This window comes from Telmatherina bonti (genome assembly GCF_933228915.1).
Source record: "Telmatherina bonti genome assembly, chromosome: 11".
NCBI lineage: Eukaryota > Metazoa > Chordata > Actinopteri > Atheriniformes > Telmatherinidae > Telmatherina > Telmatherina bonti.
In genome coordinates, this window is record NC_136629.1 from 13793724 (window position 1) to 13819889 (window position 26166).

Sequence of the window (26166 nt, forward strand, 5' to 3'; positions counted from 1 at the left end):
TGCACACACACTGCTGTAACTGCACACATGCCTAATCTGCTGTATGCAGAGATACGTAGCCGACCAGTCTATTATCTGCACTGAGAGACCTCTGCAGCTGCTGCATGACTACAGGCCTCCACAGATGATTCAAGCCATAAAATGCAGCATCAATGAACCTAATGTCTGCTTTAAATACTGTCACTTAGTAAAATGAAAGTCTGATAGCCGATGACAGATGTTAGAAAATGACTTCATTGCTCCTGCTCAGCCTAACGTGTTCTGCATCTCCGACTCTGCTCCTGTCTTCAGGTGAGGTGGCTGCATTTCTCCTTTACGTGCAAACTCTGGGCTACCAAGACAAGCCCAACTACCAGCATCTCAAAGAGCTGATGGGCGGCGGTGTCAGTGGAAAGCTCGACCTCTCCGTGCCCGAAGGCCCTGCAGGGTCGAGCACCAAGGAGCCTCGCAGCCGAGGAAAGGTGAGAACTGTAGAGATAGCGCTGACCAGAGAAGAGATCCTGACAATAAAGATGCGTTCACATCTCCGGCTATGAGAGTGTCAGCGTTAAACAACCTCAGTGTTGCCCACAAAGATTCCTCCACCTCCTCCTGTCGAGTCTCTTAACCTCAGAGTGCAGAAACGTGACAGCAGTGAAGGGCAGATTTAACCTGTGTGACATCGCCCCTCCCTCTACCAAAAAATGAGCATGTCAACCAGAGGTGGTTGGGGTTCAGAGCTAGAGGAGGACCATGATTCTCCTTCAATTCACCAGCATCCCTTCTTGACCCGCGCGGCCCCAGCGAGCGCCCTCTCAAATGGCCCAGTTTGAAGGAGCTGATGACACACTCTTTACACCATCCGGGCCGTCTCCAATTAGAGCGCCGATTCCCTCTCCTTGTGTCATTTCATTTCCATGTTAAAGTGCTGGCCAGTTTGATCCCTTGTTAAACAGAAGTGGCCATTTACTGGCAGTTTAGTGAAGAGAGTAAATGTCAGCAGAGACAAAGGCCACCGCCTGCTCACAGAATCGCTCGGCACAAACACGGCCATTTAGTCCGATCACAGCCTGGCGGAACATTTTTTATTTAAAGACTCAGTAAAGAAAAGTCATCAACTGTTTATAAATACATTTTAAACTACAGAAATAAGCAGTGTGGACGCTACTCGTGTTAGGCTGGATGTGATGCGGCAGCTTAAAAACCGCAGGTCTTCTGTGTTTTTGCTTGTGGCTCAGAGCAGAACTGGTCAAACATGCAGAAATCCATGTTTTACAGCTTTGATTAAACAGCTGTATTGTTGTAAAATGAGCTCTGAAAATACCGTGAAACAAACAGTTGAGTGTTCATCTCTGGTCTTTTGAAGCGACACACTTTTGTGGACTTTCTTTGCCTGATTGACAGTAAAAATACAACAGCCTTTAGTCTTTCAGCTCTGACAGACCGATGCCAGAGGCCACTGTTGGCTTCATCTTAAACTGACCTCAACAACTGTTAACTTACGTCAACAGAAAGACGCAGCAGCCAAAGCCAAGTCTGTGTCTGCAGAGGTGCATGAAGACAAATCTGATGGGAGGAAGGCCAAGCAAGTGGCGGCTCGCTACATCAGAGGTCCACCCATCACTACACCTCCGTCACAACAGGTAAGATGTCACACAGCTCAATAAAGACCTTTTTACTCCCGCTGGAAACCAGCTAACATCAATCATGACTGCAGTAGCCACAGCTTTTTATCGACCGCTCCATAAGGCGTCGATAAGGACGCCGCCGCTGTGAGCAGGTCAATTCTAGGTACAGCAAACGTTTTTCTGTCACCACAGCATTTCTCAGCTGTAACACCTCGTATAGAGGCTCTGAGAGTGACAGCAAAAACACACAAAAAAAGGAGATGAAAAGGTTTTATTGGCTGAAAGAAGGCTTTTTTTTTTTTTTTTTTTTTTGCATCGTACTCATAAACTCAGAGGAGCTGAATTCCAAAGTCCAGTCTGACATAATGACAGTCCATTTAAATAAAAAAGATTAAATCTGAATCTGTGGTGCAACATAACCTGTACAGTTTCATGCCATGGCAACCTGGAAGCTTGCTACCTTCATTTGTATCCTGATGTTTCAGCTCTAAGCTCAGAGAGAGGAAACACTTCTACTCAGAGCTAAACGGGATTTAATCAGATTGTTTTCGTCTCCTGCCTACGTTGAAACCACAACTTTCAGTGTACGATTGGTTCAGGAGGAGCCAAAACATTCGCCTCTGCAACAGTAGATCAACAGAACCTCTAGTAGCTGTTTGGTCTGTACAGATCCAGTCTAAGTGATTGTCTTCTGAAAGTGATCCAAAAGGAAACCAGTGTGCAAACGTTTTCTGATTCGGATCAAAGAGGCGAGCTCGGTCCGTTCCACATGGACCAAACACAAAGTGCACAAACCAAATCAGGAGAAGTGGCTCCCAGTCCGGCGTGGAAGAATAAGGTAGAAATCTGATCAACCAGCCTTTAACTGAGGCGAGACCCCAATCTGACAGAGTCTAGCAGACTGTCCTGATGGGAATGCACCCAGTCCTCCATCCTGAGCTGCACAGGGAAACGGTAGACCAGTCTTCCTCATCACATGCGGCTCACTGACTCCTGACTTGCAGCTGGTGAAGCAGCCATTGGCTTTCTGAAGTCATGATGATCCTCAACGGTGCAGTTCTCTCCACAAACAAGAGCTGCAGGCTGCTTGCAGAAACTTTGCTGTCCTAACTGTCCTAACTGACCCTGTCAGAGTTGCCAGTTTTGGTTAATTTCAGCTGCACCGAACTCCGGCAAAGAGCTGCTCCGTCAGTAGCTCCACATATATGTTGAAAAAGAAACCCCCACATTCTGGAGGCATTGTTGTATTTTCATTATATACTGTTGCATAAGATGCCATTATTGAGGATAACGGTTCCTTGCTAAAAAGCTGAATGTTACTGATTTGGCAACGTAGCAGAATACGTAGTGTAGCAACACTTTTTTTTTTTGGGTGGTGGTGGTGGTGGGGGGGGGGGGGGGCTCTCCTCTTGTCTTGCGGCTCTTGTTGAATTACCAGTGAGGATCAGTGCAGTAGAGTGGAGAACCATCTGCCTGGAGGGGTGGAAGGTTAGGAGAAGAATGTTTCTATGAAGCTTCGACGACGTGGTAAATGTGCTAAATACCTTCTGTCAAAGTGACACCATGTTCTTCCTGTTTGCGGACAGGAAGAGGAGGGTTCACCTGCTGCCCGGCGAGCACTGAGGCCAAGAGCCGTACGTTCGTACGAAGAAAATGACAGTGAGGAGGATGAAGAGGAAGATGATGTCAGAGTGAAACCCATCCCTGCATGCTATCTGAGAGGTCCTCCTCTTAGTCCTGGAACTCACCCCGAACAGGTTTGAGGTCAAAAAGCTGGCAGCCTTCTTACGTATGACATGAATGTGTTACTTACACACCACATGGTCACAAGAAGAAACACACACATTAAAACCTTTTAATAAACTTTATGAAAGAGTGTACACATGAATTCCATTCTTCAACAGAGTGCTAAATCCAAAAGGAGCAGAAGGAAAACGGGAAATCTGACCTCCAAGAGATGGGAACGCAGACCCGACCTACAACACAGACACATGCGGACAGAAGACGGCAGAACGAAGCCAACACATGCAGAAGACGATGGAAGTCGGCTCCATCGCAGAGCAGGAGGTGGCCGTCAGGAGCAAACGTGGAGCAGTCGGGTCTGTTGGGAGCAGGGAGACGGCTCTGCTCTCACAGACCCCAGACAGGAAGCGTCCCCCACACAGAGAGGCTCATGGGTTCACTGGTTTCTTTGTCTGGCCGTCTTCTTTTTATTAAGCGCCTTGTTCAATTCAAAACGAAGCAGTGAGTGAGGAAACGGCGTCTCCTCAGGACTTCTGCGTTGCCATTTTCACCGTGATGGGCTGAAACAAGACGAACACAAGATCTGCTCACCTGAATGTACGAGAAATAACACTGGAGTTCCTAAAAATGACTGAATTTCAGAATAAAAATGCAGAAGCTTTCATGCCTCCAGTACCACAAGGAAGGGGGGGCGGTTACCTTGCTGCAGTAAGGACACTCTCCAAAAACAATGCTGAAGCTCTGCCTGCTGGAGGGAAGCGCTCGCAGCCACTGAAGAAGAGAAAGAAAAGGTCTTGATGACACGTTACCTTGGATCTGAATGGCAGAACTTGGCTCTGCTCTCCTGCAGGCTTTTATCAGAATGTTCTAGTCCTTCTGGCACCTCTCAGCAAGGCCTCAGTATGCAGAGTAGAAAACGTGTGCATAATTTTTAAGCATGCCGCTCCAGCGTGATCGTTTCAGTACTGACTGTTGGAAAGTCTGAAGTCATTTCAAATGGATTTCAGCTCCAAAAATCAGATTTTTTAGGCCACAACGACAAAAGCAGCTGAGAATCCTGGAGGGTCTGAATAAAGTTTCAGATTTGTGCCCGATAGTCTCCAGAACGGATGAGGAGTGTGTGGGTTTGCTGGAGAAGCTGTGTGTGAGGACTGCTTGTTTCGTTGTGAAACAGGAGTTTTAACTCCTGTAACGTTAGAAGAGATTTGACATGTGTCTGCCACGTGTAAGTAGAAATTTACTTTCTCACAAACACGTTTTTTTCTCATTTGAGGGGAAATAATTAACCTGAGAGGCTGGCTGGAACAACACAACCGTCACATTTACAGAGATGCTTCAGTGTCAGACTTTGTTCTCACCTCAGGTCACAAAGATCAAACCGGATTTCACTGGTACTTTCAGACTCCAGTGTAAACTGGGATTATATGGCGGTCTGTGTGACCATTAATAAAACTACATCTAGACTTTGTTGATAGATTCAAGTGTTAATTTTGAAATTGAAAAACAAAATTAATAAAAAAAAAAACCCAAACAAATCTTGTAAGACAAAAACAGATCTGAAAAGTAGAAGTACATCGAGTTACTTCCACCCTTTCTCTTTAAATAGTAAATAAAACTGGAGCTATTAGTTTAAAATACTTACAATGACACTTTATCTTTTCTGTTCAGTTTTGGATATATTGGAGATATTTTCTATTTCTTTTTTACTGTTTTAAAATGAAATGTATTTTTCCAAACATTACTAAAGTTTGACTTTACATTATTTTCTACGTTATTATTCGACTCAGATGACCAATAAAATCCATTTCAATAAAAGTAAAAGTTTCTTTTTGGGGCTAATATTATGTGATAAAAAATGCAATTAATAAAAATTAATTAATTTAAAATCTTGTAATAAGATTTTTTTTAATACATCATAAAATAATTAAAATGTTTTTCATCAACACATACAAAAAGAAAAAAAAAACCCAGCAAAAATAACCGGAGTAAAAAGATGAAAAATCACAAAACTATGTCCTCATAACACTTCCTGCTACTAAACGCCCCTCCCCCCATCTCTACACCACCGTAACGGGTTCATGTTTGGACGCTGTGTCGTGTACGCGGTTCCATCGTCTCAGCCCACTGACGGAAACACAAAAACATTTCCTGACTGTACAAATTCAGCAAATATTAAAGTTAATTTCCCCCTTAAATGCTAACTCCCCTTATGCAGGAATTATTCATTCATTCATTCATACATGATCTGAAATGCCTCATCCGGTCATGGGTCGCGGTGGAGCAAGAGACTATCCCAGCAGTGTTTCGACAGGAATTATTGGGAATAATTTCTGTATCTTTAATGGTTCAGATGTTCTGCTAAACCCGGCTGCTTGCGTTCCTGCTGTTTGCTACGTCTGACTGTCTCGAGAACAACTGATGCTTCATGTTGGTAAATGTCACCTCCACTCTTTCGTCGTGTCGACTTCCCTGCTTACATCTGCAGAGGGAAGAACTGGGATTAAATCAGGTGTGCAAACTGGATTTTAGCTTCTCGTTTTGGGTCTTCACCACCTTTGTTTTGTCAGTTTCAAGAGAGGAAGCTTGTTTTCCAGAACAAAGTAAACACAGCAACGCTGCCCCAAACCCCCGATTGCTCCAAACACCCCTGCGCCCTGATGTGTGCTAGCTAAACGGCGCCATTTCTGCTACTTTCCACTGACAAAAAACCGTCAAGAGTGCCAGAATGTCCAATCTGGATCGTCCTACTTTTTTAGGACCTTTTTCATCGCGGTCCAAATCTCTGAAAGGTGGAGCCTGTCACGCTACGGTCCATCGATTAGTCAAAGGAATCATCACTTCCTGTGTGACTCGGCAAATAAAACAAAGCAGGAACATCTTCAGGTTTAAATATACGGTGGAGTTTTTGTGGTTTGAAGCCAAATGTCATAAAGAAAGAGGACAAACTGCCGGATGTCCACCAGGCCGCTCCTTTGTGTCACATTCTTCTTTGGTTATATTCAAGGAAGGCGTTGTGCCGCGATGATGTCAGGCTATTTCACAGCTGACACACCTACCACTGTCCCGCTTATACGCCCAATCACGGTTCACCGCAGCAAACGTCCCTGATTGGTGGAAACAGATTAAGTTCCTACATGTTGACGTGTGAAGACCTGAAGGGGAGTTCGGTTCATGCTAGTAACGGTGTCCCTACATCCCTACAACGTTTAGTCACAGTCTGGTGTTGGAAAACGTTAGTGAACAAATATTCTGCTGTGTGTGTGTGTGTGTGTGTGTGTGTGCGCGCATACCTCATACAGACAGGCCTGATGGAAGGGCTGGCCACAGCGGGGGTCATTGCACACCTGATCCGGGATGGCGGCTTCCAGGCGGTAGGAGTAACAGATGCCACACTCTACGTTGAAACTCTACGGCGAAAACAGGAAGTGTCCAACATGATTTCTGACACACACACACACACACACAAACACGCACACACACACACACACACACACACAGCTGCTGGAGCCACGAACCCCTTACTGCTGACCCACCACCATAAACACTCCACAACCAAACACCGCTTCTACAATCACACCATTAACACACTCTCACACTCACACACACACACACAAACACACTCAACTTGTCTGCATTTGTCCCATTTGTTTTTTTTTTCTCCAGCCATCCATTAAAAACGATGGCAAGTTAAAAAAAAATAATCAACATCTGGTCAACCCAACTTTTTTGCACTCCTCTGAATGTTAATGAAGCTGAAGCATTAATCACCGCGACGACAGCGGATAAACACACCGCCCTTTCAACCCATCCACAGAGATAGGAGGGGAAAGAACGAGTGTTTAAAGAAAAAAAAAAAGAGACATAAATGGTTTTGCATGATTAAAGCGGTTTGATAGTGTACAGAATTCTGCCATCTTTGTTATTCTAATGATCTTATCAGTAAACAACCCAATTAAAGGAGCGGTTATGCTCAGCTCTGAGAAAAACAAAACGCAGGGAGAAAAATAGAGTAGTAGGAGGAGAAACAGGCGAATGCGGTAAGTCTGGATGGAAACACAAAGCACACAGCTCCTTGAACTCATCAGGATGGGAATGTTTAAAATGTGTCACGTACAGATTTTTCGTGGGTGGCAGGTGACGGGAATTCAATCTCCAAAACATCCCGGAGGTTGTGCAAGACGCTGGAGTCCGGGTTCCTGCCGGCAGACCACAGACAGCTCCTTCACACACTAATTAACCACATGCAAATGAGCCAGCAAACACATGGGGGGGGGTGGGGGGGGGGGGGGGGGATTCAGAGCCTCTCACCACCAATATTTAACAAAGGAAAAAGGAGCATTTGTGCTGCATCAGACTGAGCAGCGGTGGAGGGAGAACTTCCTGCGTTTTCACCGAGGAGGCAAATGTCACAACCTGTGGTGAAATTATAGTCAAAATGAAGAGTAATCAGGTTCCTGATTATTAATCAGATGCTTCTCACAGCTGATCGAACTGGTTTGTGGGATTCAAGTTACAGAGAGAATGTTGCTGAATATACTTATAATCCCAACAGGTTCAGTCACATTACAGTGTTTCTGAAGACGTCACAACCGGCTAACAACGTTCCAGTAGGAATGTTTTAATCAGAAAAACCTTGAACCATGGGCTCTCGGTCGACTGAAGTATTTAATCGCGATTAACCATGATTAATTGCAATTAATTGCATAATGTCCAGAGTTAACACAGGTATTTGTATCCGTCTCTAAATGTACCATTAGAGGATATTCATCCCTTTCTTTTACTTGTCCTAATCATGCCTGGTTTTAATGTAACGCAGCCTGAAGATCCCAAGTTCACCAGCATCCAGTTAGCCTTTAGCTTTGCCCCACACACACAGAGATTCCTTCTTTTTCTGTCATTTGCTGATAAGTACTTTAGATGGGAAGATCTTCAAACATGCAATACTTTTCTGATATTGTTTCACAGCTTTTACATCAAATTTGTCTCATAACTCCACATCTGAGACCGCTTCTCCAAGTGCTCGTTTTTATGCCCAGTTGTGTTACCAACCTGCTCCCAGTTATCACATGCTCTTCCAGTTGTTCTTAATGTGTTCTTGTGAGCTTTCCAGCCTTTTGCTGCTCCTGTTCCAACTTATTACAGATGTGTTGCTGCCATTTATTTTAACACTAAAACATCATAGGCGGCTCAGAATGTTGTCATAGTGACCACAGATTTATGCTGATAAAATAATCACACTTCCAGACGGGTGATGGGTGATGAAGAACTTACCACATGTGCATGTTGGCGTTCAGCTTGTTCCGCAGCGGCGTCACCGCTGTAACAAGGAAAAAGACTCAGAGCTAGATGTAAATTCTAATATTAACAGCAGCCTGGAATTTCATTTGTTTTCATGTCTTCTGAGAACATCTCAGAAGAACGGCGCTCTTATTTGTCAACAGCAGGGTTCAGCAGGGTTCAGCGTCACCGCCGTCACATATAAACCATTTCTTCTTCATGTTCCACAGACAGGTGAGGGGGGGGGTGTCTTTGTGCACCACTCATGACTTTCACTATTTGTTATTCTTACATGACAATATGCAATATTTCTGCACGACCCCCTCATACTGGAGGGTCGCCTCCCGCCTCGGCGGCCATGTGTTTAATATCTTTCAGGTTGCATTGCTAGGCAACAGACTGGGAGTTGCATGACCTTGAGTTTACAAAAAACAATGGTCAACAATTGACGGAGACTTAAATAGAAGTGGGAACCCGAAGCCTGGCAGCGGTGTCAGTGTGGTGAGAAACTAAACGTGCTACTCTGAAAGCAGAAAAACACAAAACAGTCGGGAAAAACAAACGTCTGGTTGGAGGAAAGTAGAGATCAGACAAAGAAGCAACACTTCTGTTCTCCTGTGAACTTTCCTGCCCCAGCGGATCCCTGCTAGATGCTTACAGAAATACAGAGACGATTACAGGGATAAACACTAACTGGCCACATCATAGTGTCAGAGCGTCAACAAGGTGGTGGAAACATTCCTCAGAGGTTCGGCTCCATGTTGACATGAAGAATCACACAGTTGCTGCACATCCATGATGAGAATCTCCGGTTCCACCGCATCCCAACGCTGCTCTGCTGGATGTAGATCTGGTGACTGTGGAGGCCGTTGGAGGACAGTGAACTCATCGTCATGGTGGAGATGATATGAGCTTTGTGACATGTTGCATCATCCTGCTGGAAGTTTCCATCAGAAGATGCTACACTGTGCTCAGAAAGGGATGGACATGGACATGATGATGGAGACCAACTTCTGCAGTATAAAGTGGTCCGGGGCCCGTTTAAATGTTAGCATGTACTGGTTTAACTGATCTCATTGTTGGTTTGATTTATATTCACTAAGTCGTTTACAGACAACAAAGCAGCTAACTGATGGGATAAAATCTGGCTGGATCTGCCTCGTTACTTCCGTTCACAGAACAGCACATTGGATTGTTCTCGTGTAAACTTGTTGTCATTTTGGGGGGGGTTTCGGACCACTTACTTCCCAACTATCTTCCTTTTCCTCCAGACGATCAGCTGGATGAATGTCTTCTGCTTATTGAAGGTTGTTGAACGTGAGATGGATCTGCGCTTTCATGACTTTTCCACCAAACTGATCGTAAAGAGGCTGATTTAAAGGCAACCGGGCTTCCTTAAGTCTCCTGAAAACACTTCGTCTCTCATCCCGATGCCTTTTTTCTGCTCTAAACTGACTGGTAAAAAGCAAGTTCTCAGTCCCAGTGTTCCCAGTTATCAGTCAGTTGTGGTTGCTTTGGGCTATTCTTCCTAGCTAGTAAGTACATTTTTAATAACGCATAAAAACCTGAAAAAGAGAATCCTACTAGATGATTTCTTCTGCTTGAACATGGAGAGTTGTTGGCTTGTTCCAGAACACACAGCTTCTTATGCTCCTACACCGCCTGAAAACATCGCCATGTCTCTGGGGTCCTACCCACCGTGTTCTGCTCCCAGCAGGCAGCACTCCGGCAGCATCTTCGGGTGTCTGGGATCCACCTCCACCTTGATGGAGACATTGTTTCCTGTGTGCACAATTAGGGAGAAATTCCGTGGCAAATTTTACAAACCGCCGAAGGGGAAAACACGACATTAATCTGGATGTGTTCAGTATTACCAATGGCAATCCGCCTCATTGTGTCAGCTCGGCTGGGTTTTTCAGGCTCCAGAATCCAGGTTTTTGTATCGATCTCATCCAGGACATCCCAGAAGTCTGTCAGCGAGTCGAGAACCAGCAGGAACTGGCAGTGGAGCTGCTCGAGAGTACTCTGCAAAACCAGAGGAACAAACATGCAAGGTTGAGGTGATAATCAACATTTTATTTACAGATAATGTTTCAATAAATAATAATAATAAATGTTTAAATAAATTTGGCAAATTTATTTAGAAAGTAAATTCCATATATGATGCAATAAAATCCTCCCTTTGTTCTCCTGTTTCATAGCTGTATCAGGAAGTCACCTCGCTCATGTTCACAGTTCTAAGCACTGAATCGACTAAAACCAACACAAACGTAGATCATTTGCCCGTGACCTGGTGTACGATGAGCAAGATTAATCATTTAATGTCCGACCTTAGAAAAACTGGAAAAGTCATTTTTAAAAAATATATTATTAGACTTTATTTATAAACTCATGACTCTTCGCCTCTAGATCAGCTTTGACTGTAAAGAGCTACGCTTGATGCTACACTTAATGTCCATTTTAGCAACAGAATCAGTGCTTTTCAGAAGAATATGAGTCATTTAATACTCTTTACCAATGAAAAACCATTTCAGGGTGCACTACCCTATAAATGGAAGGATAATCAATTTGTTCACTTTAAAGATTATCATAAAATTACCAAGATGTACCAGTTTATTCAACTCCTTGTTCTGGGAAATTAGAATTTCACTACGGTCAAACTTCTCATCTACTCGCAGATGACAACAAGCCGTACAGTGATGATAAATCTAGCTGTCAGTACAAGCCAAGGGTAAACTGGGCCGACATATCATAAAGAATGAACACAAAGACTTATGATTTAGTTGATTTTAAACAAAGAGAGCTCACCGTGAGTGACAGTCAAGAATAATTTCATTTTATTACAAGTTTATTGAAATGGCTGAAAAACTGAGATGGCTTTATTAGAATCAGCTGCCGAGTGGATTAAAGTGCAGATACAGCGAACGTGGAGCTTGTTAAAACTGCACTGATTTAACTCTGTACACACATGTTCGTGCGAACACACGCAGAGAAGAAAAAGAGAGGCTGATAGGGTGCGGGAGAGCAATACAGATGGAATGAGAGGGAAAAAATTAGGCGAAAAAAAAAATGAACCAAAAATTATGGGTCATTGTGCCAGCACAGTGCACACAATTAAGCATCGTCCAGGTGCTGAGAGCCTCGGCAATTACAGCCCAATTAATGCCAGCGGTATGATTACAGCTCCAGCTCAGGATAACTATAACAGGTCCGATTCAGAAAGAAGCGGGGATAAAAAAGAAGAAGAGCTTCTACTTGAATTCCTGCTGAATCTCTGAGGACATGAGAGGAGCAGAAACTCGGCCGAATTTAACAGACAGAGCTGAACTTTGCTTCCTGCTCGTCTCAGTCAGGCCTTTAGGCTCAATGCACGCATCGGAACTAACTTAGCTTATTTATACAGATAAAAACCACAAATGGAAACAAATAACTCACCAAGCTAAACCCAAATAAAATTTTTTTAAAAAGTCCATCAGATTTTTTAAGGAATCAAAAGAATGAACATAAAATAAGGATTCCTCACCGACTGGTCCAACGCAACACCAAAGCCTCTCACAACCACTAAACCCATTTAATGGCTATGGTTACATGATGGTTTCTAATTCATAATTAATAATCCAGAATGAAATACTTCTGATTTAACAGTATTTTTCAACAATTTTACATAGAAACAATCATTTTGACTGGAGGTTTACATGAATCATGTCCTTACTTCATTTCCCTTTAGGAAAAAAAAAAACTGTTCGCTTTCCGCGTGTCGTCCTTTTGGTTGTAACTTGGAAAACTACATAATTATTAGCTGTTATTTTGATTATAATTTGGAAGCACCATCTTGACATGAGCATACCACTTCACTTTGTTCACCAGCTGAGGAGGGAAAATAGAAGATTACTGAAAACAGGAGGCAAAACAACGTCTGGAATACGTTCGATATTGGGACAGGACAAGGTAATGATACGCTGAATGATCGGAATTAACTTAAGAGTGGAAAGAAGGTTTACGTGACAGATTATTCAGATTTAAAATGCAAATAAACCAGCTACTTCAGAATTAAGTTAATTTAAACAGACTTTTTCTTTAGGAATTAGGTGTTTACGTCGCCATTTTTCACCAGTTTAAAGTGAAATGAACTTTTATTTGGAATTAAAACTCCCATGTAAACGTGACCATTGTCTCCTGAAGCAACTAAAAAGCTTTTTTTTTTTTTTATTCCCGTCATCAGAAGACTAATTGGTTACGTGAAACATGTTTTAATTTGCTTCAGCTTAGCAACAGTGGTGTGAGCACAAGTTTTTACTAAGAATGCTACTTTCTCGGGGATCACAACTCGCTCAGTCTCTACAGTCCTGCTGGAAACTACATGTTGTCCAGTGTAGCGCCTGCTCTCTGGGTGGGACAGGCCTACTGGACCACTGACGTTTCATCCAAAGATAACTTGATTAGAAGGAAAAACTTTTAATCTGTCCAGTATTTTTTAGTGGAAAAAAAACTAAAGAAAGAGGAAAAGTTTCAGCAAGTCTGATGAAATCTAGAAAGACCAACGATAGAAAGCATCGTGTCGCCATTATTAACATATCCATGGCTTTACTGACTGAAGAGCGCTCAGAAGAGACTGGATGTAGAATAGATGTTGAATCATTACGTGTTACTATCAAAACCAAGACTGGTCAATATAGACAATCATATAAAGATCTTTTTTACATTTCAAGTCTGTCCTAGAAGAGTTTCCCTGCTGCAACACACCTGACACACATCCAACTCTGCAGCAGTCTGCTAATTGGGTCTGATTTGTGTTAGGTGTGTTGCAGCAGAGAAACCCTGAACACTTGCGGACCAGAGTTGCCCCCCCACCTCCAGTCCAAACCCACAGCATGGTTGACTTATAGACGGGTTAAAATGTCTTTAATCAAAGCTAGTCAATTCAGTCTTATAATAGATGCAGTCCATCAGGGTTTCAACGCTTCCCTGCTCCAACACACATGACATAAATTAATAAGTCATTGTGCAGAACTTAATAGGTTGTTGGATCTGTTCAATTTGAGTAATTGGGATAGGGGAACACTGAGTATCTGCAGGTACGTGGCTCCTGTAGGACATAACTGAGTGACCCTGATGTGGAGGATGGCAGAAAAAAATTAGAGGTTTAGAGACTCAACAGGAATCAGTAATGCCTTTAAAAAATATCTAAACAGTCATTTAATTGTAAGAAACTGAATCATTAATACCATCCTCAGTTATAGTACTGTCTCGTTTTACCAGTTCTTCATAGTCACGTGATATTACCTCCCAGAGGTTTACCAGTTTGCCAACCACAAAAAATACCTGTTTGCTGGGCTTATCAGATAATTCAAGTGGTCATGCGTAATCTGACAGCCTCTATCAGATAACGAACTTTTAGGATTGTCAGAAATCGAATCAACACACACCAAGTTCTTCCCAACAATCAGATGTCTTACTGAGTATTTTTAAATCTGCACCCCCCCCCCCCCCCCCCAAAAAACTTGAATTTTTGTTTCTCAAATGGATCCAAGAAAACTGCGATTCTTCCTGACTGCCAGACCACCTATCAGTTATGTTTTAATAAAGTTTTAAACAAGCGCCAGGCTTTTGTGTAAAACCTGAATGTTGCTACTTTTTATGTTGCCTGGCAACTAATATCTATTTCCACAAGCTAGATAACGTGAGCCCACGTTGACATCCTCGAATCTGGAGAAATTTGCACAGCTGTCTGCATATGTTGTTCATTTTGGGAAACTGTAGAATTAAACCATCAACTTTCAGAACCAAAATTTGCAAACTATTCGTTTATTTCCATGGAGTAAAGTCGTCCCGCACTGGTTCTGGTTGACTGATGTGAACAAGGGCCAGAACAGAACTGGAGACAAAACCAGAACTAGAATGGTGTCTATCTGAAAGCACTGCAGCAGATTTGATGCAAACGGAGTACAAACAAAAGAAACAGGCAGAGACAAAGACAACAAACCAGGAACTTGTTCTGCCTAGAATCCCATCAGGTTCAGTTCAGTGTCTCCGGGTAAAGCCAAGATATCATACGCCCACTGGGCACTACGAACCTTCAAGCATCTCACAGAAGGTACATCAACAAATTAGCAATCACTGGTTTGATGTTAAACAAGACAACCAATTCAAATCCATGCCTATCAGTAATGTGTAAGCAGTAGTATTTCTTCCTGAGGTCTTGGCTTATTTCAGGACAAATGAAGGCTTTTACACTCTGGGGCCGATGCAAATAAACAAAAAGCATACCGGGTACGTCCTGTCCTAGAAAAAAAGAGACCTTTGTTTATTCCAGGAGCTGAAGTCGGACCATGGCCACTTTAGGACGGACATGATGATGTCCGTTGGACAATCAGGATTTGCTTTAGCTTTTAGCTCTAAGCTTGAAAAAGCAGAAAAACCTTTACTGGTTTCCAGTTAAACCGGACCAGACACAAGCTGTGTGTTTGATGTGAAACTTGTCATTTCCTTTTAACATTCCTGCTGATGGTCAAGTAAAAGATGTGAACTCTGAGCTACATGCTAGTTCACATGACTGAACAGAAGGGGTCAACATTCCTTCTCTGATTGGCCGATTGTGTATCTGTTGGATACAAATATAAAAAATAAAAAAAAAGTCAATCTTGGGGAAAAAATAAATAAATAAATAAATCGCTGGACGAAGCTTTGTTACTGATGTGAACGTTTCCATGAACTACAATGGTTTCAGAAAAAATACTGCTGTGCAAATCATTCCGATTAAATATTCGGAGTAGGTGCGTAATGGCCCGAACGCCACCATACACACCTCGCAACAACACCGCTTCCCCTGCGTCCAGTTGGTCTGGTTTTACTGCAACGTGGACTCTGGTTTCCACCATTCAGTTCATCGCTTCCTATGTGCACTTCCTTTTTTGTTAAAACTGTCTTCTTCACACAAAAAGAAGACAAACTACACATTAACACACGCAGAGTTTTTTTTCCTCATCCCAGTTCCACACAAATGCAGCGAGTGGCACGTCTTGGCCCTGCAACAGAGCAGGCAATAATTACTCATTCAAATGAACATGTCAGGACTGTCGACAGACAGGCCCTCCCCCCCTCCCGCCAAACACACACACACATACATCAGGCCAAAACATACTTGGCACAAATGAAAGCACGTACACACACACATATGCACACACACACGCATACACACTTCATGTTGCAGTGTGGGAGAGATCCATCAATGGCCCAGCATGCAGACAGACTCCATACGGTAGCGCTGTTCTAAGCTGGTCCTCACTGTACGCCTGCCATGTATCAGTTCAGCAACACACACACACACACACGCACAAGCACCATTTTCCACAAATTTTCTTGCTTACACACATTTGTGAAAACTTATTGATGCTCTCCAAACATGTCCTGGTGAAAGTGGAGTGGACTTAAAGCGCTGCTCAGACATGATGTGAATGTGCGACTTGGAGGCCGCGGCAGATGAAAAGCGGCGCCACAGTCAAAGATGTAAGATGACAACAACAACAACAACAACAACAAGAGGAGGCATGGAGGCACAAAGAAGCCACAGCTGCCGTTATATGGAAGCGCCTCTCTGCACTAAACGTCTCGATGGAGCAGGTGGAGATTTAACTGCAACAGGAAGCTAAGAAGGAGTTTATTTATGCAGCAGTTTGAATGTCCAACGACTTCAGAGTCAAAAGCTTATTGTGAAGAAAATATCAACAGAAAACACATTAAAGGTCTTTAAAGGTGGTTCTTGATTTTAATGTCTGTTGACCTGAAATAAGCTCCATCATCCGCCCCATCACATGGCATGGTACCGTTACAGACAGTAGAGCTGGGCGGTACAGGCATACAGGCTTTTATTTTTGTATTGATCTTATCAGAACTGGCAGTGGGAGACGGTTTGAGGGGGACCTTTATCACTGCTGCACCACTAAGCCAGCTGTTGGAGATGCTCAACATGAACGGAGAAAGTTCATGAAGTAAAACTGTTGCAGACGTTGAAGCTAAACATGATGCTGTTGCCTGGAGAGATTTTGGTTTTAAAAGAAGCGGACACGGACCACATTTTTGCCTAACGCCGTGAAGCTAAAGTTGTTGCAGGAGGCAGGAAACAACTGCTCCACCTTAGCTACAAAGTAGTACACGTGTCATGATAATGGAGTAGTCTGTTCTTAGCCAATCTACTGCAGTAATTCTTCTCAGTCTGTGGAAGATGTGGTGAACATCTAGTCATGCATCGCAAAAAAAACACATACCTGAAGTTCACCAGGATCCAGTTCTGACCTTCATTCCCACCCCCAAGCGCACAGAGATTCCTCCTGATTCTGAATCTTTAGATACTGTACACCATTGATGGTAGGATCTCAAAGTCTTCACAATTTTATATTGAGGAATATTTTTCTGGAATTTGTCCACAATCTTTTGTCTCAGATTGATGACTGTCTGTCCATCGTCACATGCTAGTGTCTCTACCTCTCTGAAGTGCTCATTTTATACCAGTCATGTTACTAACCTGCTGCCAGTCATTTGATTTAGTTGTCAAATGTTTTTTTTTTAATAGTACTAATTCTTTTTCCAGCCTTTTATGGCTCTTGTTCCAACTTTACAAATCACTTCATTGTGTTTTTATCTCAGCTTTTTAGGATTGCAAAGCTGATAAAATCACGTTATAGCAGAGATCCACACTGCCAGCGTTTTGGAGCATTTTGCCTCATTTCAGGACCAACAGAATATAGGAACTCGTTTACTAATAGGTCGTACGAAAAAAATGTATTCTTAAAACTTTTTACAAACTTCTTACGGAAATTGTGGCATTCAGTAAAACCACTGTATCTGGATTTGTTTTTAGGCATTAAGAACAAGAAGAACATCAGGGTGCGCGCTCTGAACGTGTTCACAATGCGGTGGTTTGTGCGCATTTTAGGGATGTTCTGATGCACGCACACCCAGCCACGTCGGCTTTCCATCTACAGAGACCACAAAAGGTGTCTTTCGGTATCTTTGGCAGTGAACGTTGGATACAGAAATACGCTAAAAATCGTATTTAGAGGTTAAAAGCAAAAAAATATAAACAATACACTTTTTTTTAAAAAGCATGTCTGACAAAATCCTGCATATATCTGCAACGACTGATGGATGTTACTCATCTGCTTCTGACTGGTGAAGAGGAACAAACCTTCAGTGAAAAATGATTTTCCTGAACAGCAGTCCCACTATGACGGCTATGAGGGGGATACGGAACTTACAGAGATAAAACCAGGAAGGTACAAGTCTGTAATCTGACCAAGTGACGCTGACTGGTTTCCATACTGGTGTCACATCAGTGTCTACTGGTATATGTGGTCACACTGTGAATTTGGATGACATGTTACATCCAGAAGATAAAAGTACATTTATTTGTCAATTCATTTGTTTCAGAAGAACTTTATTTTCATGAACAGGTTGATGCACAGCGTGTCTAATGGTTCCAATACTTCCCATTATCTGTTTATATGCAAACAGGAATGTGTGATTTGTTGTTGATGTGCTGAGATACACATAAAGCTCATCCTGAAACCACATGTCCAACCTACTGTTTGTAGCTTCCAGTCAAACTACAAACAGTCCAGCGTCAGAAGCAGCGTCAGGTGTCTACAAGCCCAGACGCCTCGGCTAACGCTGCCCAGCCGTTTGTCTGTGTGCGAACATACCTGCGGTGTCCAGGTGATGGCCAGAGGAACCGGCAGATCAGCAGAGCATTCAGGAGCCTCGAAGGGATGCTACGAGGAAAAACATGGTGTAAGAAGAGGTTAACGTACACGCTAACTAATGTGGTGAAGCCCTGATTACGTTTGTTCTGTTATTATAACCCGGATGTGTTCTCAGACAAGCAGCCTGGAGGACAACATGCCGTTACACTGCACCACACTTATATGAGCATCAACGAAGCGCATTGCTTCTTATTTTTACAAACATGCAAATCAACGTAACGATCTGAAAAACAGAGTTAAAGAGCGACAGCAAATCCCACTGCATATGAGAGAGTCTGGAAACTCTGTTCGCACACATTTACACACATACATGGCACCAATTTCACTCCTAATTATTCAGCATTAAGAATGCGCTTCAGCAGGAACATAAGATAACGATGCATAAATTAAATGTGTATGTTGGATAAAAAAACACCTGTGTGAGAATGTGAGGACATGCAGTGCAAAAATCACTTTGAGTTGTTAACGAGACTAGAAATTAAATAGTTCGTTAAACATTTTCTTAGGTTTTAAATGAACAATTAAGTTTTACAGTTTGGTAGCGGCTGCGGAGCCTCATGAAGTGCAGCCTGTGTGACAGTCCTGCCTACAGGGTGTGTTAGATACGTTCTGATAAGAATAGCTTTCTTATAAAATGAACTGGATGTTTTAAAAGATTTCTTTGCATTTGTGGCCTTTACCTGAAACGAGCTCGACAGGTAAGGAGGGGAAAAGGCCTCACTGAGGAGCGTCAACGTCTGTACGAACGGAGCCACTCGGTGCCGTGTAGTTTGTTTCTGACTGTTTACGTCACAAAACCAGGCTAGTGAACCATCAGCTGAATCAGAACACGTGTGTTAATTCTTCTATCAGAGAGTAAAATCAGTATGTACACACAGGTGTTGTGTTTCCATCAGTTCCAAGGTGGTCCATAAAACCAGACACTAGCACCGTTTGGTGGACTGGTAAGTGTGTGTGCACTTCATGCTACGTTTCCATCCATATCACTACTGATACTTTTTGCCTCTTACAGGTAAAAGTACGACACAATGCATTTGATGTCTTCATTGTAAGGTCAATAACAAATAAAAATAAAACTCAGGATCAGAAATATTTGAAAACCTTGATGAGATTTAATATTACCAAGTAGATAAATAAAGACATAAGATGAAAGAAATCTTGAAACAATAAATGGCTGCACTACAAATTTCCTAAATCAAAACAACATAGGAGTGAAAAACCTGAATGAAACTGGTAAAACATCACAAACACCCGCAACATAATCATCATCGTTACATCCGATTGGGTAACACTTCTATTGCCACAAACTCTCAGAGGGAAAACATCTGCATGTTTTATGTTAACACACTGGTATTACAATAATCTGAAAAGTATTGAATCCAACATTTTGACCTGTAGATAGTAAAGTACTGATTTTAAAGTATTAATAATAAATATAAGTCCATCCCTATGAATAACATGACATACGGCGTTTTCACAGTCCCAGTCCCTCTGCAGAGATCATGTCAAACTCTGTTTTTTAATCTGAAACCTGCACTATGTTCATGTTTATGCCAATTTCACAGATTTTTCTCTCCATTGGTCGGTTTTTTTTTTTTTTTTTTTTTACAGTGAAAATACTAAATCTATTTGATAAACGTGGGTTATATATTCTTTACAATTATCTGACAACAACTGCACTAGGGGCCAAATGACCCATACGTCCTGGTACTATGAGGATCTGCTGCATGTCAGGCAGGTGGTTATAAAGTCATGGCTGCAAATTTAAGCCATGACCATTCAAAAGAAAAGAAAAAAGCTTTTAATTGGAAATTTTTGATGGATTTGATCAGCAGTCATTCAGATTACTGAACAGGTAGATGCAACCTGTGGCCAAAACACGAAACAAACTAAACAGTCTGATGTCATTTATCTGATTTTTATCACAGCACGGCATTTCTCTCTACATTATTTCTGGGTAACACCCCAAAGCACGCACGCACGCACACTCTAACCAGCAGAGGACACATGCAGGGAAATGAGGCCTCATCCAGCTGAAAAGCAGACAGAAATCCTGGTTTTTAAAACATTTGCAGGGAGGTGAAGGTGCTGAGAACTTCCCACCTGTCAGACACGCAGCTGAACCAGAAGACTTCACACACTCGTTGTTTCTGAGTCCCAATGGGTCTAAAAACACATCTGATATTCTTAGTAGGTTTTATTACATCACCACGTTATCATCTGAAGGTTTAGCGACTCCAAGTAAACTCGTCTTTTTTTACCTCATCAGGAGGAGTCTTTGTGTCTCAGTTTATCAGTCATTTCTACAGAATTATTCCACGATAAGGTTTAAATATGTGACTTCACAGCTCGGTCTATCGTTCACACAACGCTTATTTTACTGTCAAACGAGACAGACGACAGGAATGAGGAGCTGTGGGCGCTGCAGGTCTGAAACCTGGATCATCTGCTGTGTCACACGGAAACAAATCCCTTTTCTTGGCAATTTTAACTTTTAGATTACAATTTTGATTAAAAACAATCATTCAGTCCTGAACGTATTCCCAGTCAGCCTTCACTGCTAGCGGTGAGCAGTTGGTGCTTGCCAGGGTTGTAACTTCCAGTGCGTCCATCATTGTACGTTATTGTGGGTGAAAAAGGATTTCTGACAGAGACTGCATCATTTGAAGCTCTAATTGCGAAGCTAAACAATGTCCAGGTAAAAACAGGCCAAATATGGAGTCTTTTTCTGTCATTCATCACATCACATGACTTTGCTTCCAAGGTTCAGTACCTACAAATGCGCCATTTTTCCTTATATGTCAAGCTATGTTACTGTTCTCCTAATATGTTTGTTCTTTGTTCACTTTTATAGATAATCAATAAAACTTAAATGACAAAAACAAACAAAAAAAAAAACAGTCATTGCAAAGTTTATTCATCATCTGACAGCTAATAAGACGTTTGTAAAGTGTGTCCTAATGACTGCAGTTTGCCCGCCGTGGTAGCCGACCTTTCCTCATATTTACATGGAAGTAAAGTGAATAAATCGGTGCAGGCCGACCTCATCACATTATCCCACCAAGAGTTTCACAAGATCTGGTCGTCACATGAGGCAGACTTCCTGTTTCTGTTCCCTTTCTGCATCTCAAAGCTTTGTCCTTTCCCGTAGCCAGTCCTCCCTCCCTACCCTGCCTTCTCAGCCTCCACACGTCCACGCTCGTGCTGCTTCCCTCCAAGCTGTGCCTGGTGAGGGATGACCTGGCGCTGGATCTGGTGGAGGCAGCTGGAGGCAGCGAGGACTCGCAGCTATTTTTACGCAGTGCCAGAGGAGTGAGGAGGGCCAGGTGGGCAGGTTGGCACAGAGCGGGGTCCTGCAGCCCTCCCTCGTCTGCCGTGAATGTCATCCAGGCTTAGGTAAGCGCCGCCTCACCATACCAACGAGTCCACGTGAGGAAGCATGAACTTATAAACACAAAACAGAAAGAAAAAAATCGACTTTTGAACAACTTTGACTGGATTTTCAGTCGTAAAGTGAAACTACAAAAAGATGACTCCAAAAGAGATTTTACACACACTAAAGTACACGTGCACATGGGGTCGTACCGTGTGTCAAAGATCGCAAAACTTTGCCTCAAACATTTGACAAAGGCGACGGCTCTGGAACAGCATCTTCTGGATGAATAAAACTAAAACCAACCTACAGCAGAATGACTTGGAATGGCTCAGAAAACAGAAACAAGCAGATGATTTGTCCAGAGTACCGAGGTATACGCTCACTAGGCCGGTCGCAATAAGTCAATTAATCGCATGATAAGAAAAAATGCGTGCAATAATTTTGCCGGATGCAATCATTTTTATGTGTCTTTTATCTCTCAAGTGTCTTTGTTTTAAGACAATATTACGTAAACACAGCAATACAACAAGCTTCCATCTGCACTGAAAACACGACAATCAACTGCAAAAAACCCCCCAGATCTTAACAAGTTATCTCCATCTTCCCGACAGTCCACGATTACAGGGGTGTTTAACCCACAGATTAAATACAAACAGGACAGCGCAAAACGATGTGCACTCAGGCTGGTAAAGCCATGCTGCCCTTTAATATTGTTAAAAAGGCGACATTTTGAAAAATGTTACAAACATTTCGCAGCCAGTATGAACTGCCTGGATGAACATACATGTTACAAACGGCTTTTCCACAACTTAACAATGGAATGAAAAATGACATACTGAAGGCGATCAAAGACATTCAATTTTACCATTCCACCTCTGGTCCAGTCCAAACATGTCCCCCTTATATGAGCTGACCATAGACCATGTAACTGTGTTACATGGTGTTTAGAGACCATTTGTTCCAGGTAACCAAGTTGTCAAAACACCAGGAGAAATCCTGATCTGTTTCAGCAGACCGGGGGTTGGATGAGCAAAAACTAGTCTCCACATCGAGCTAAATGTTTTTTAGAAATTAAAGTATGTTGATCTTTGAAAGGGTGTACTTGCATTATTATGGTACAATTGTTATTTTAGTTTAAAATGGTCTCAAAATGACAACAATAATTGCTTAGAATATTATCGTCTATCGCAATCATTTCTGAGACAAGTAATCGCACGGTAAAATTTGTTATGGTGACAGGCCAAACGCTCACCAGCCACGTTATCAAGTCCACCTGTTTAACTGCCTGTTAACACATATATCTAATCGGCCAATCACATGGCAGCTGCTCAACACATACAGTAGGCATGGTGAAGACGAATGAAGTTCAAATTAAGCACCAGAAAGAGAAGAAAGGGGAGTTAGGAGGCTGAATGTTGGATGGTTGTTGGTCTGAGTATTTCAGAAAACTGCTGATTTACTGGGATTTTTGGGGAAAGAACTTCCAGTCTGAGTTTACTTTCCCTCTCCACTAAGTGAAATAACCCAAACAGTCTGAACGACGGCCTAGCTGCATACAGCTTGACTTGATTTATATTGTCTGTATTTAGACTTTCAACTCCGATCACATATTGTAATTACAAACAGTATTACATACTGGTAACGGTGTAAACGCTGGTGGGATCAGCCGCTTCATGCCATTTGAAGCTTCTGAGATGTAAAAACTGGATGTGTGCAGGTAACTGCTGCATTGTGGGAGTTTGCCATTGGGTGTACATACAAACGTTAAGTGCTTCTACATCCACACTTTTGTTTTACAACAGTGGGCTTGGACCAGTTATTCATGTACAGAAACCCATTCATGCAAGACTTGGTGTGTGCAGAAACATGTCTGCATCATGTTCCGTATCGGTCTTTCTGGCACATCGGGTTTAAAATGAAACAATAAACTACGGATGGAAATCGGGAAAAAAACAGAAGAAAGGTTGTAAAACGTTGAGATGTAATAGAGGTTCATCAGGAGGCGTTACAAGCAACACAAGGGGCAATTTAAATCATCATAATTCAACAATGTATAAATTTATTCACACAAACCTTCACTTACCATATCAGTCTAGTGTAGACGAATCTACAATTCAATCCCATAATCAACCCAGGGCATCATGTGTTTCTGCTCCAAAAAGGTCATTCAATGCAATCAATATGGAGATTAAGTCCCTGTGATCCACTGCGGTTCAACCTGCATGCATTCACCTAGACCAGGTAAAGCCTGCGTCTACGTCCGTCAGCATGCAGATTAGCGCGGGCGTTTTGGTTTCCTCTACCTGTAGAGGAAGGCTTTTCATCACGCCAAGGTCTGCAGGGAGCTGTTTTATCTGTGCTACATCTCAGTCACTGCAGGTTACCATGTCTCTCCACGCACTCTCCAGTTCGACCTAGATATGGGGGCATGGATGTAAATCACCGATTTACTATCAGCCAACCCCACATCGCCATATGCATCTGGGTGAAGTTAACCTGTTGTGATTTGGATTGCCTGTGGCTCAACGTCAAGCTGGAGAGTATGTGGCGTGAAGATGAGGAATTTTCAGTGTGAAAGGATCCCATTCCTGCGTGTTTCTCTCACCTTTGGCTTTAGTTTAATAGTGAGAACGTGCTGCCTTCCAGCCGAGTCCTCTGCCTTCAGCTTCAAGGTCTGGAACTCCACGTCGATGAAGAGCATCCTGACGATGGACACAGAGTGTGTACGCTGTACATCAGTCAATCCATTCACAGAGAACAGCGCACATTACAATAATGATACCATCTCCTAATATAACCAGCTGCGACATGATTACATTCATCCACTGTGGTATCAGTGCTGTGATTTTACACTGAGCTAGGTGCTTTTTCTATCCCTGCAGCTCTCTATGGGAACCTCTGCCTGCTGAATTTCATGCTTTTGGCCCGACAAACTTTGCTATTGTTCCCATCTCCCTAACCAGCCAGGGCAGAGAGGCGTCTTTTTTATTTTTCCCTTCTATTGGTGTCAAGAGCTTGCTCAGAGTAAACTACTACTGAGGATTTTCTGTTTTGTAGAATTTCTACATTTTACTGAACTTTGGGGGATTTTTTCGTACCTTGGTGACCCTTAATGACTGCTAATTCAGCTTACATGTTGCATCCTGCCTCTTTTCTGAGCCTTCTTTAGCAAGGAAAAGACAGTATGATGGAGATTTTTGTTTTATCTCTTGCTCTGTGACGTCCTTGGATAAAGTCCTCTTTGTGAAACAGTCAACATGCCAGTGTGTTCATGCACAGTTACTGGCGCTTGATGTGACGCCATAAAGCAAAAGACTGCTGTTATGTCAGTGTTTCTCAGTCGAGGTCCTCAGGACCCCCTGCCCTGCATGTTTTAGAGATGTTCCTCCTCTAAAATACCCGAGTCAGAGTACTGAACGTCCTCGTCAAGTTCTCTGCAGCCTGTTAACAAACCCTTTATTTCATTCAGGTGTGTTAAAGTGGGGTTAGCTCATACACTGTATATAAAAAGATGGATGGAGCCTCCGTGACATCACCCATAAGTTCCTGAAGAGCTGAATTGAAGCTCGGTGGGCGGTTCCTACCATCGCCATCTTGGCAGGGACATGTGTGTTGTCTAGCCCGGAAAATACAAATATGGGCAAAGAAGTAAAGTTGAGAGGGGGGCTGTGAGCGTCACGGTGGATGATTGACATCGAGCAAACTCCGAGCTGCCTGTAGCTAAGAGCTAACCGAGCTAACCCGGAGATAACAGGAGCTAACCGGCTAATGGTAGTAAACGGGCAAAAGCTAAGTCATGTTGTTAACCGGCTAAAAATCGTGGTTGTTCCACGTTCTTCTTACTTGAAGCGGGAGATTGGGTACCTGTCAATCAAAAGGACACGCCCCTAAACATGCCGAACTTCGAAATTTACTTTTAAACGGGCGAGTTAGAAAAAAATTCACTCCTCCCACAGTTGTCATGAAGGTAAACCTGACCTATTAAACTGAAAATGAATTTTTGAACCAGGCTGTAAACATGTTTATTTTTGCCGGGAAGTTTATCTATTTAACATGGGAGTCTATGGGGATTTGCGCTGTTTTTCAGCCCCTAGTGGACGAAGGGGGAATTGCAGCTTTATGCACTTCCACATAGGCTTCACTTTTACTTTTAAACTGTTAACCGCCAAAGGCTCCGTCCATCTTTCATATACGGTCTATGGGTTAGCTATAAAACAAGCAGGACAGGGGGGTCTGAGGACCGGAACTGAGAAACAAAGCTGTTGTTGGATCCTCAGGGTTGAAAAAAAAGTTTTTTTATTCATCCTCAGGACAATGTGATGCAGCAATGGCTCCATTAATGTACATAAGCATCATCAAAATGAATAAAAAACTCAAGAGTCAGAAAGTTGTGTCGTGTTGCTTT

At 42.7% G+C, this 26166-nt stretch overlaps 2 protein-coding genes across 4 annotated transcripts in view; one reads left to right on the forward strand and one right to left on the reverse strand.

Annotated features, from left to right (window-relative positions):
- LOC306762139 (serine/threonine-protein kinase VRK1-like) overlaps window positions 1-3859 on the forward strand; it is a gene marked incomplete at its 3' end in the record, with an annotated part of 27977 nt that extends 24118 nt beyond the window's left edge. The window contains exons 11-14 of one of the 2 annotated variants that reach the window (XM_079248546.1): window positions 292-461; window positions 1491-1622; window positions 3194-3364; window positions 3512-3859. In XM_079248546.1, the coding sequence (XP_079104672.1) occupies window positions 292-461; window positions 1491-1622; window positions 3194-3364; window positions 3512-3859 (821 nt within the window). Of the gene's footprint in view, window positions 1-291; window positions 462-1490; window positions 1623-3193; window positions 3372-3511 lie in introns of both variants that reach the window. The other variant, XM_079248547.1, reaches the window with a different exon arrangement.
- Window positions 3780-26166, reverse strand: part of fancl (FA complementation group L) — a gene marked incomplete at its 3' end in the record, with an annotated part of 40607 nt that continues 18220 nt past the window's right edge. The window contains exons 6-14 of one of the 2 annotated variants that reach the window (XM_079248549.1): window positions 24367-24463; window positions 18326-18394; window positions 10502-10652; window positions 10326-10409; window positions 8622-8667; window positions 7465-7546; window positions 6641-6757; window positions 4050-4121; window positions 3780-3910 (exon numbers count right to left, since the gene is read on the reverse strand). In XM_079248549.1, the coding sequence (XP_079104675.1) occupies window positions 3875-3910; window positions 4050-4121; window positions 6641-6757; window positions 7465-7546; window positions 8622-8667; window positions 10326-10409; window positions 10502-10652; window positions 18326-18394; window positions 24367-24463 (754 nt within the window). Of the gene's footprint in view, window positions 3911-3971; window positions 4122-6640; window positions 6758-7464; window positions 7547-8621; window positions 8668-10325; window positions 10410-10501; window positions 10653-18325; window positions 18395-24366; window positions 24464-26166 lie in introns of those variants that run through there. The other variant, XM_079248548.1, reaches the window with a different exon arrangement.